The 12,925-nt window shown below is 39.9% G+C and overlaps 1 protein-coding gene across 8 annotated transcripts in view; it reads left to right on the top strand.

Moving 5' to 3' along the window:
• The window catches only part of LTBP1 (latent transforming growth factor beta binding protein 1), a 410,698-nt gene that overhangs the window by 255,831 nt on the left and 141,942 nt on the right, over nucleotides 1-12,925 (top strand). For all 8 annotated transcript variants that reach the window (XM_047852622.1, XM_047852625.1, XM_047852623.1 and 5 more), the window contains one exon: nucleotides 10,570-10,692. In XM_047852622.1, the coding sequence (XP_047708578.1) occupies nucleotides 10,570-10,692 (123 nt within the window). The remainder of the gene's footprint in view (nucleotides 1-10,569; nucleotides 10,693-12,925) is intronic.

Below are 12,925 nucleotides of genomic sequence, written 5' to 3'. Positions count from 1 at the left end.
GTCCAACTTCAGCCAGGTCACAATCTCGCGGTCCGGGAGTTTGAGCCCCGCGTCAGGCTCTGGGCTGATGGCTCAGAGCCTGGAGCCTGTTTCCGATTCTGTGTCTCCCTCTCTCTCTGCCCCTCCCCCGTTCATGCTCTGTCTCTCTCTGTCCCAAAAATAAATAAATAAACATTGAAAAAAAAAAAATCTTGAAAATACTTTTTCCCCTACCTTCAACATGTTCTTCTTGGACTTTTCTGTCTACGTAGTATTTCCTACAGTTAGCATGGTCTCTAAAGTTGCTTTCAGTTCCACTATCAGAAAGGACTTGATTATTGTGATGTTTGTTTCTTAGTAGGAAGAAATGGGAAATAGGGATATGAGAATAATGTATGTATAAGTATGAAATTTAGAATCCCTTGTTCTTGCTATATGTTTGGGAAGTTATAGTAGAAAATCAGTAGTTAGAAGTTAAGGCTAGAGCCCACCAGACCTGATAAATAAGTTCTTCAAAATACTCACAAATTTTTAAAATTCTTTTTTTTTTCTTTTGAGAGAGAAAAAGAGAGTGAGAGAGCGCATGTGCACATGCACATGCGGGAGGGACAGAGGGAGAGGGAGAAAGAATCTTAAGCAGGCTCCACACCCAGTGCAGAGCCTGACGTGGGGTGTGATCTCGTGACTATGAGATCTTGACCCGAGCCGAAATCAAGAACCTGATGCTTAACCGAATGAGCCACCCAGGCGCCCCTAAAGTTCTTTTTATTTAGCCTGCCAGAAATTCATCACAACACTCGGCTGTATTTAGTGATTTAATCCCAGAAATTGTGGGGTACTTAATGTGATTCTGAATCAAGTTTTATGATAGTCACTGACTAGGAGGGAATTGATAGATGTGTTACTGATTGGAAGGGGTTATTCTACCGTCCTAGGCATTTTCCTGGAACTCCTGCCACAGTTTGTATTCTAAATAGGCACAGAGTTTTTAGGAAGAATTGAAACCATTTTGGTCTGGTCCTGAGCATCCTATTTCAGCATTTAAAAGTCAATTTGGGACCTATTCCTCTCCATTTGAGAGTCTTTCCCTAATGTGTCTTCTTACCGTGCTTATATCACTGGGATAGGATTCAAAAAGGAAATGTCTGTTTATTTTATTCACTTTTCTTCAGGAAAGACAGTGGTGAAGTGAGTCATTAGCACATTGTATTTTCCAATAGCTCTTTGACCTTAATCTCTGGGGCTATAAAATCAATGGGAAGATGCCTGTTGCATCACGAGCGATGAGGAAAGCCCATGATGGATTCATGTTACTGTGAATGTTTCAAGGAGAAATTAATGTAGTGTCTGTAGACTAGAGTCAGAGATCCAAGACCCACAGAGATGTGTATGTGATTAGCATCTTGCATGTGTAGCACACATGTATCAAGAAATAAATACAAGCTGTTCTCTGGGCTCTGATAATTCTTTTATCATGTTACCCTGAAGACAGAAGAATTGGAAGGAAGGGAGTGCCCTCCCAGTGGTTTACCTCCTCTCAGTGAGTCTAGTGATCAAATCTATCTTGTGCCGGATTATCATTTACAAAGCGGGGGACAGTTACAGGTCGGGAGGGAAGGGTATGGCGGCGGTGAGGCCTGGGTTGAAACAGACTAGCCGCAGAGAGCAACATTTCACAAAATGTGCTTCACGGACCGCCAGTTCGGAGGGATGTAAATAGACGGGGTGTGCAAAAAGGCTCCATGGCCGAAGGTGTAAAAAAAACCCACCAAGTTAAAGAAAACCCAGGGTTTTTTCCAAAGGACTTCTTGGGGTTTGTAATGTGCTTGTGCCTGTACAACGTGCAGTGTTTCTCAAACATCTTTGGCCACAGGACCCTTTTATAGGCTGATAAAGCTTGTTTTACATAACGTACCTTGGGTAAAATTGCTCTGGAACATTGACCTTCAAACATTTTTTTGGTTCACTTATCTCCTAAAATAATTTGGAAAAAGTTATGTGGTCACACATTTTCAAGCTTACATCTACATTTTTTCCCATTAAAACTAAGTGGATGCAGTAGAATCATTTCTTGGGCATTTGGTTTAGATATGTGGTTTAAACATATTTTTTTTAAATTTTTTTTTTCAATGTTTATTTATTTTTGGGACAGAGAGAGACAGAGCATGAACGGGGGAGGGGCAGAGAGAGGGGGAGACACAGAATCGGAAACAGGCTCCAGGCTCTGAGCCATCAGCCCAGAGCCTGACGCGGGGCTCGAACTCACAGACCGCGAGATCGTGACCTGGCTGAAGTTGGACGCTTAACCAACTGCGCCACCCAGGCGCCCCTAAACATATTTTTTTAATGTTTATTTTTTTGAGAGAGAGAGAGACCGAGCGCGAGCAGGGGAGCGGCAGAGAGAGGGGGATACACAGAATCTGAAGCAGGTTCCAGGCTCTGTGCTGACAGCTCATGAACCGTGAGATCATGACCTGAGCTGAAGTCGGACACTTAACCGACTGAACCACCCAGGCGCCCCTGAACATAGTGTTATCAAAACTTTGGAGCTTCAGAGGTGCCTGGTGGCTCAGTTGGTTAAGCATCCCACTTCGGCTCAGGTCATGACCTCACGGTTCATGAGTTCAAGCCCCGTGTTGGGCTCTATGCTGACAGCTAAGGGCCTGGAGCCTGCCTCAGATTCTTTGTCTCCCTCTCTTTCTCTCTCTCTCTGCCCCTCCCCTGCTCATACTCTGTCTCTTTCTTAAAAATGAGTAAACTTAAAAAAAATTTCTTTTTTAAAACTTTGGAGCTTCAGAGTTGACTCATTCAACTTATGAATAATGTTGCCGTCTAACCTAATTGGTGAAAGTTAGGCCCTCTTGAGCAAACCATACTTTATCGCTTTTCCTGTGACTCGTCCTCAGGAGGGATATATTTGTGAAATGTTCAAATGTTTGGTGTCTTTGAGAATTTTCCATCGTGTAGGGCAGTGTACTTAGAAAGCATAGAAAGATTCCAGATGAGCAAGAGATACGCCTTGACTTTGTAAAGAAGACAAAGGCACTGAGTGAAGGAAGGATAGGAAAAGAGACTGGGCATGTGTGTTCTTAGATCACTTTGAGAGAAGAAAATGTATGAAGGCTCAAGATCTAGAAACTGATTCCTTTAAATAAAAGGATCCAAGCCTGTGTGTACCTGTGATATATTGTCACATGCCTTTAGGGATATGTGTACCCCCAGTGAACCTGCTTCTGTGGGAGTTTAAGGATACGTATGTTCTCTTAGAGGATGCGTTCTGTATCTAACGCATGCAAAATAGCCAGATGGTCTGTGTGGTAAGGGAAAGTATTTATTTACCTTGAGAGGAATTTTTTTCTGCTTTCAATTGGAAGTTATATTGCCAACTTATATGCTGGAATTTCTTTCCATCAGCAAAACCTGAATATACACAGCAGAATCTGTAGAAGGCTTCATATTTTCGCACAATGTGAAGATCTTCATGCCCTTTTCTCACCTTGGACTTAATTCCTTTCGGTTATTAGACATGCCTCATTTCCTGTATAAACTTGCGTCACTAAAAAGGCAGTAAATTATTACTTTGTTAAACATACATACTTTCCTTTAGGAGAATGGATACATAAAAGTGTGTTTATTTCCCATAAGGACACTTATGCTATTCATAATATATTATGCATTAACTGTCATTATTTATTCCTTGGTATTTTCAGTCCTGGCAGATTGTTTTAAAGTCTGAATATTTAAGCTAAAAGTAACCTTGGGAATTATCTGGCTCAGCCCTTTTGTGTTATAGGAAAGGAACGTGAGATCAAGAGAAACAAAATGGCTTGCTCTAGGTAACATAATTTAGCATCCTCATTACAGTAAAACTAGGTATTAATGGGATATGCCTCTGATTAGATTGTTAACCCTTCATGTATTTTAATTAACCCTTTTAAAAAATAAGATCTTGGACAAAATTATGCTTATAAAATGCGAATGACTGTTGTGTTGCTCACCATCCAGAATTGTCATGAAGTTCCCATGAGAGGAGGTGAGTAATACAAATGTAAAGGCACGTGAGGATCCTTGTGTCATGGTACTAGAAGATTGTATCATTGCCTACTACTCAAATACAAAAGCTGTGTTATATGAGGTTGTTTTTTTTTTTTTTTTTTTTCAACGTTTATTTATTTTTGGGACAGAGAGAGACAGAGCATGAACGGGGGAGGGGGCAGAGAGAGGGAGACACAGAATCGGAAACAGGCTCCAGGCTCTGAGCCATCAGCCCAGAGCCCGACGCGGGGCTCGAACTCACGGACCGCGAGATCGTGACCTGGCTGAAGTCGGACGCTTAACCGACTGCGCCACCCAGGCGCCCCTATATGAGGTTGTTTAAAGGGTCTCTCATTAAGCATATTTTCCAACTACTCTGTATTTTTCTGCTCTCTGAGTAATAGATGCCTTCAATTTCAATTGTATTGGGTTGAACCATGTGACATTGCTAATATTCAACCATTTTAGACTTACAAGAAGACCAGTTTTGTATTACTGAATTTGTTATGGCTAGAAGCCATGGTAGGCTATCGTGGGCAGAGACCCTCTATAAATGTTTCAAGCTAGTCTCCTCTGTGTTACCTGTATCCCTATGGATTTTTGCCTACTGGAAAGTTGCTCATGAGGCTGTATGAGTTTCACCTCTTGTTTCTGCCTCTGTCAACTTCTTAGACTTAACCAAGCAGCTCAGATTGGGAGGTATGAAGATTGGCTGTATAAGAGGACCAACTCCCTTCAGCCATTCCCTTGGATCTTTACTCTTTAACTCTGAAAACTGTGAGGTCTCCAGTGGTTATACCATTCCTTGAAAGGATAGATTTCCATAGTTGGCCAGAAAAAAATCAGTGCTGTACAGAGGGAGAACAATGAACAAATTCATTTGTTGATCTGTTTGTTTAAAAACTAAAATACTTTCAATTTAATCAAAATGCATTAAGGGAAATTGGCTGACCCTTATAAAATATGATACTTCTGATCTGAAACAGTTATGTTTGTCAGATATAAGTTATTTATGAAAATGATAATCAAGTTAAAAACTTTTATTTGATTTAAAAAATAGCCATAGGAATTGAAGTCTAAATAGAATTAAAATTCATAATTGCCCATCATGTTTCATATAATTGTTAAACTTTTGCCTGATAATATCTTCTCTTAGTGTACTCCTTAAACTTCTCATGTCCAGATATAACATGTTCAGTTAAATACGTTCTTAAAGCATTTGTGATTTTTATCAGTTTATTTAGAAAGATCTTAAAGAGCTTGGCTACCTGAGAAAGTCATTTGGATCATTAATTGTTCATATTTCATATTAATTTCTGAGGTTCTAAATTAAAAAGTATGGGAGTTTTGATTTTTTACCTTTTTGTTTTTGTTTTTTAAGTACAGAGAATATAAACTAGCACCTAGTAAGTCTTCTCGGGAGCAAAGCAGGGGACGGAAGAAGGAAGTAGCAAAAAAAAATTTTTGATCTAAGTTTAGGTGTAAAATTTTGTCTATTAGGAATTAACACTTTATGAATGGAATGGTTTTGAAGGTTTCATTTGTGAGCAAGTTGTTGAAACCTGCAATATGATTTGTCACAGAAATAAAAGGTCAGGATTCAAAACTTTAAAACATTTTCTCGACAAGCATCCTCTTATTATAGAAGCTCAGTACTTGAAGCAAATGAAAGACAACTGCCTTGCTTAAAACAGGTGTACCAGGTACCCAGGGCTCTGGGACCAGCTCAGCAGATGACAGTGAAGTCTCATGAATCTTGTCAGAGACCTGGTCAGACTCAGTAGTGCTAGGATGGTAGCCTTCTAGGTCACAAACCACACAGTCCCCAGCTCAGGGATTTGGGGGACCCTGTCTCTTGTGCTTTTAGCTAAGACCATAGCAGTCTCCACGACAGTGGGAGATTGTCAGACGGGGAAGATACGGATACTGAGTCAAGTGAATGAAAGCTTTCAGGTCTTCTGTGTAGCCAGCACCTACTTTCACTCCCTCATTCCTCAGCCTCCCTTGAAAATGGTCCCTTCTGTACTTACAAACTAAGATTTTCACCATCTCTGTGTGAATTTCTCAGCGAGGGCATTGTGGACCTTTTTGGCTGAACAATTCTTCGTCAAGGGGGACTGACCACGCTTTTAGAATGCTGAGCTCCCTAGTACCTACCCACCATGTGTTCTCCAGTTCTTATAACAACCCAGAATGTCCTGCAGGTGAGCACACACCCTTCCCACTATGGGAATCACCAGCCCCCCTCCCTGACTACTAAGAAGGAAGTAGTCTTACCTACAGCATTCCATAGATAATTGCTTTTTAATGTTTGTTTTTTTTTAATTTATTTTTGAGGCAGAGACAGAGCATGAGTGGGGAAGGGACAGAGAAGGAGGCACAGAATCTGAAGCAGGCTCCAGGCTCTGAGCTGTCAGCACAGAGCCTGAAGCGGGGCTCGAACCCATAAACTGTGAGATCATGACCTGAATTGAAGTCGGGTGCTTGACTGAATGAGCCACCCAGGCACCCCTATAGATATTTGCATTTTAGAGGAGAATGTTTTTATATCCAAATGACCAATAAATATATTGCAAGTACAAATTAAAACCACAGTGAAACAACACTACACTCCCACCAGAATAACTAAAATGAAAAAGACTGGCAGTAATTTGGTGAGGATGTGGAGCAGTGGGTTCGGGCTGGACATGGGCATTACCACTTTGGACAACACCATGATTATTTATTAAAGTAAGCATGAGTCTTCTCTAATGAACCAGAAACTCCTGGAAATAAATCTGAGAGTAATGACTACCTTGGCCTACCAAAAGACATCTATTATATAAGACTGCACACACACACACACACACACACACACACACACACACACAGAATGTTCACAGGAGCATTGTTACTGATAGCCAAAAATTGGAAATAACCCAAATGTCAATCAATAGTTGAATGGACAAATTAATTTTGATACCCTCATACAATAAAAATATAACATCAGTAAAAGAATGAATTCTCGGGGCGCCTGGGTGGCTCCATCAGTTAAGCGTCCGACTTCAGCTCAGGTCATGATCTCACGGTCTGTGAGTTCGAGCCCCGTGTCAGGCTCTGTGCTGACAGCTCAGAGCCTGGAGCCTGCTTCAGATTCTGTGTCTCCCTCTCTCTCTGACCCTCCCCCGTTCATGCTCTGTCTCTCTCTGTCTCAAAAATAAACAAACATTAAAAAAAAAAGAATGAATTCTCACAGGCATTAAAATGAATAAAAGTCAAGCAAAAGAACATACACAATAGGATTCCCTTATATGCAGTAGAAGAACAGGCCACACTAATGGATAATAGTACTTACCTGTGGGGGCAGAGATGTTAACTGGCAAGAGGCAGCGAAGGAACTTTCTGAGGTGATGGAAATGTTCTAAATCACAGTCTGTATGGTGGTTATTCAGTATGTACGTGTGCACACGTGAATATATGTATGCGTACGTATATGTAAAAGTTCATGTAGCTGTATATTTAAGATATATTTTGCTGTGTGTAAATTAAAAGAACCTGGGGCTTTAATCTATATTTTATGGTATTTTGGAGAATAGGTTAAAAAATAAATTGAGGCAGTTAATGGAAGCAGGAGTTTCTTTGGAAGCCAAGAGAGTGTGTCATGAAGAAAGTTGCATGCTTCTGGGGGGGGGCAAACTTAGGGGAGGTGGTGTTTCTGGTGCTTTTGGCATGAGCTGATAAGGATCAAGACAGTAGGAAATGCACGATTCCCCTTCTTTATGACATTTTCCTATTCCTGTCTGTAGCCATAGTGGGTTTTTTGAAGTCGTAATTCCTGACCTCCATCCCCATGGCATCATTGTTGAGGGCAGTGGGCAATGTTGAGAGTCGAAGAGAGGACATTGGAAGTGGGCACAAGGAAGTTATTGGACATCAGGTATTTATCCATTGAAAGACAAAACCTCCACCTTAACCTGGCAGCCAGCAGTGAGGCTGGTACACCACTTCTTAGAAAACTCCAGTCGCAGGGAGGTTTGGCATTCGAAGAGGTGAACAGGGAATGTGTAGTGGTACATCCAGTGAACAGAAGTGCAGGCCATTCAGGGAAAGAGGAAGGCTAATAAATCACTCCCTAGTGGGGACATGAGGGAAAACAGAAGAGTACAGATTGTGTCTAGCCTTTTTGACCACAACTGGCTGATTCTTCAAGTTTGAGGTTTAAGTTGGGACATGTGATAAGGGCTTTAGTTGTACCATGTAGCCCCAACTGGACTTGGCATTCTTCCTGGTCCTTCATGGTGGTTTTCTTAAGGAGAATGAGTGATCCTGGAAATCTTTTCAGTTACATGCTGTGCATAACTGTGTGTTACAGCACAATGTACACTCTGGCAAAGAATCAGATGATCAGGTGCTACACCATCTGTTGTGCCAGGTGTAATCTAGCTGTGCCAGTTTTCAGCTGGACCCAAGTTAGAATGCTGTAGAGTTTCTACAACAGAGAGAATGGTAACTTGTCATTTGGGTGTCATTGAAAATGTATTTTATCACTGAAATGAAAAACTGCAGGTGTCTGATAAAATAAGTCCATTATAGATATCAGTGGCTACTTAGAATATGAAATATAAGCAAATAATCATTTACTGAGGTCTCTACTTACCTTTTTATGTGGCAATTCTGCTAGTAATATTTTTCTGCCAATCGTGTAATTTTAATTTAGAAAATTAATTGTATAGTTGTTAATAAAAGTTTTATTAGAACTGATGATTGAAGGAAGCTAACATGATTGGAAATAGAAATGCTAATAACCATATCCATTAATGTTAAGCTTCGTAAGCCATCCTGAATAAAAATATAAATGACTACTCATTCTTCACTTTTAACTTGTCCTATTCTGTTTTTTATTTTTAATTAATTACCTTTGCAAATGACACTATAATCTTTTTTTTTTTTTAAAGCATCACGTTTTTATCTCTCCTCTTTAAAATTCTTTGGATTTCCCTTTGGATCACTGTCATAGCCTGTTTAGGCTGCCTTAACAATACCACCGCCTGGGTAGCTCATAAGCCACAGGTCTGGAGACTCCTGGGAAGTCCAAGATCAAGGTGCCAGCATGATCACCTTTGCTGAGGGCCCTCTTCTGGTTTCAAACTTCTCTGTTGTGTCCTCAAATGATGGAAGGGGCTAAGGATCTTCCTCATGATTTAAGCAAATCCCCACCTCCCGCCACCCCCGCCATACCATTACCTTTGGAAGTTAGGATTTCAGCACCTGAATTTGGAGGAGACGCAAACATTCAGACCATAGAAATCACCATATGTGGCTGACCTCAAGTCTATTTCTAGCCATGGCGTCTTTTTAGTTTATTCCTGAATATGCCACTGCTGCTGAATTTTATGTTTGAGTATCCTCATGTGACCTTCAAATATAAAACTAATCTCTTCATCTGCCTCTTTTTTCCTCAGAACTTTCCACAAAACCAACAATGTCTTTTCCTTTTCTCTCAGATGAGATGCCTCCCAGGCATTTTTGACTCCTTTCTGTTCCTTTCCAGTGTTGTGCTGGCCAAACTATGCACTGCCCATTGTTCTTTTCAAAAGAAACATTCCTTCCTTCCTAATTATTCTCACCGTCCCCAACCTGGCTTGTCACATCTCATACTTGGGTTACTCCTTCAGTCCTCAGCTTCTGGTCTCCTCTCATCAAGCCATGTGTTGGCCAGATGAATTTCCCTGGAGCCTGGCTTTGGTTATATCTTCCTCATGCTCAGAAACCTTTAGGATTGCTCCCTGTTCTCAGTAAAAGTGAATCCAAACTTAGCCTGGCTTTAACAAGCTCCCTTTCCAACTGTTTACCTTCTGAAACTACTTTTCTAGCCAACAGTTTGACTAAGGGTTTCCTGATTCCCCTTCCCTTCTGTAGTCTCTGTGCCCACGCTCTGGGGTCACTCTTGTAGGTCCCTCATCCCTTCCTCCCCATCCATCTATCTATCCCCACCTTTGATGCCTGATGAAGTCTTGACCATCCCCCCCCTCCCCCCCGCCCTGCCCCAGGGCTCTAATCTCCCCTTCCTCCAATTAACTCCACTGGGACTTGCTGTCTACACAGGCACTTTCATAATTTGACTTCTTCAAGTTGATGACCTTTCTTCTAATTGTGATAAGTTCAACTGCTTTCCCTTTCTTTAATTTGTAGGTAGTTGTATGTCCAGCTAGACTGCAGGTGTCTACAGGGTAAGAGTCTTTGCCTTACCTGTATGATGTCTAAGACCTAATACCCACTCACGTGCAAACTCTGTGAAGGCAGGAATCTCGTCAGTTTTGCCCACTGACCAATCTCTAATATTGAGAAAAGAACCAGGGTAAGGGTAGGTGCGTACTAAATAGTTGTTAGATAAGTTGGAGGTGTTCAGTGAATGTTTGATTTGATTTTAGGTTACTCGCACCAGTTGTGTTGAAAGCTAACATCTATTTACTCGAAGAGACAATTGTAGTGAAAATAAAGTGCATGCTCTTTATAGCCAGGATCTGTTCAACTGGGCTTGATGACTCCTTCTAAAAGGCTTGTGTTTTCCTGCAGATATTAATGAATGCCAGCTACAGGGCGTGTGCCCTAATGGTGAGTGTTTGAATACCATGGGCAGCTATAGATGTACCTGCAAAATGGGATTTGGCCCGGATCCTACCTTTTCAAGTTGTGTTCGTAAGTAATGATCACTTTTTATTCCTATTTTGGATCTTTTTTTTTTTTTTTTTTTTTTTTTTTTTAAGGAGGGGGGCTATCCAGAAGAAGATAAATATACTCATTGGTCAGCTGAATATTGTAAACATGCAGGAAAATCTCATTAAAAATGACAGTGAGGAGGAGGCGGATCTGATATGCTAACGTCTATGTTTTAGAACTTTCTCCAAAATAAATTTTTATTGCAATCAGGAAAATATAACAGCTAAAAATCAATGTAGAGGACAAGCACACTGAGAAAACAAACTTTGATGAACCAGTTATTTAAATTTTTCATACCTGAAAGGTGAAAACAGTTTTGTCCTTCATGAGCATTTTCAGCATTATTTAGACTGTGTTAAACTTTGTCCCAGCTTCTGTCTTTAATTAATCCAAATTCTGAGTCACTGGTGTTGGATTTAATGAGGTTTCACCGTATTTGCTTCATTGGAAGAGTCTGGGAAATAGTTATGAAGGCCCTGCATTTCAGATTTTCTATTCAGTTCCTATTTCAAAGATTCTTCTCTGTTGTCCTCAAAAACCACCAAAATGTGTCCCCAGAGTTAGACTGTTTGCCTTCCAAATGTTGTCTCTAAGCTTCTCTCTTGTGCCTGGCAAGGATAAAAATTACTCATTAAACCACATGTTCCAATATTGATAGAGAAAATATAGTTTTTCTAAAGAAACTCTCTTACCACAAAACCTAATCCAATGTAATCACTACAGATCACCTTATGCATTTAGGATGGATGCATTTACATGTAAAGTTCTCAAGTGCAAATTTTTTAAGGTTATCTTATTTTTTTGTTTTTAAGGTAACCTTACTTTTTAAAGAACTAATGTCCCTTATTACAAAGTAGGTGAATACTGCACATTTTTTAAAAGCTGTATCCAATTAAAGTTTAAGCATTTTATTTGTTTATTTATTTAGTTATGAGCGAGACACTATGGGTGGGGGACAGGTGCAGAAGGAGAGAGAGAAAGAGAGGGAGGGAGAAAGAAAGAGAGAAAGAGAAAGCAAAAAAGAAAGGAAGGAAGGAAGGAAAGAAGAAAGGAAGAAGAAAGAAAATCCCAAGCAGGCTCTGCACTGAGCCGGGGCTTGATCCCATGACCCTGGGTCATGACCTGAGTTGAAATCAAGAGTCAGACACTCAACTGACTGAGCCAAGTGTCCCCGAAGTTTAAACATTTTAAATTACTGCATGGCAGAAAATAGGATAATTTTAAGAGCATTCTGTATTTCTGTCCTGCTAGGTTTTTGTTGTTATTACCTGTTTTTTAATGTGGCTTTTGTATATGTTAAGCTGCATCCTTCTGACCTCCACTGTTAACTTGGAATTTGGTCAAGACATGTTCTTGATGGACAGTATCATCTGTTCTTTTTAATTGTGCACCTCTCCCTGAGACACATAGATACGATGAAATATGGGCAAATGTAGTAAAGTAAAAATGACAGTCTCATTCATTACTTTCAGAATTCTGAGAGTTCATTGAGTCTTCTGGATAATTGTTACTAATCACTACTATTTTCTTTTAAAAAGTGTCAAATGCAGATTAGGAAATTTCACACGTAAGTTCCTTCTTCTGTATTCTTTCACAGACAGTTCTGATCATGAAGCAGACACTTAATTACAGGGCTTTTTTGGTGAGTGGTAAAATTAGACTGTAAGATGATGTTTCATACAAGGTACATTTGAAAACTAATGCAGGGATCTGGAAATTTCAGGCCAAAACTCACATTGTTGACAATATCCAGATAATTTAGGGATCATTTCTGGCTGATTTGAATTACATGAGTAAATATTTTAAATAGTTTCATAATTTTAAGTGTAAAAGATTTTACAGAGTTTGGATATAGAATTTGCTTTGAATGTTTGTTTTTTTTTCCTCTTAATTTAACTTGTAGTCTGGTTAAAATTACCAGACTGAAGATTGAAGATTAGGTGAAGTTGGAAAACTGGTCGCAAAGTGTTTTATTAAATTTTGACTAGATCTGATGTCTAGAGTTAAGGGCAGATGTCCAGGTTTTAATAAGATTGTAGAAATCTGCCAATGAGATTTTTGAAACACTTACACATTTCCTTAGCATTTATTTTCCCTGTCATTGCCCCAATAATACTGAACTTATTAAACAACCATCCATTCTTATTTGAAAAATAAATAATTCAATTTTATGGTTCAGCTACAACAGCTGAAATGATAAGTATTAAGAGAG

The sequence above is a fragment of the Prionailurus viverrinus genome, chromosome A3 (genome assembly GCF_022837055.1).
Source record: "Prionailurus viverrinus isolate Anna chromosome A3, UM_Priviv_1.0, whole genome shotgun sequence".
NCBI classification, from domain to species: domain Eukaryota; kingdom Metazoa; phylum Chordata; class Mammalia; order Carnivora; family Felidae; genus Prionailurus; species Prionailurus viverrinus.
The sequence above is the reverse complement of the archived record's forward strand: the minus strand, read 5'-3'. Positions and strand labels throughout refer to the sequence as shown.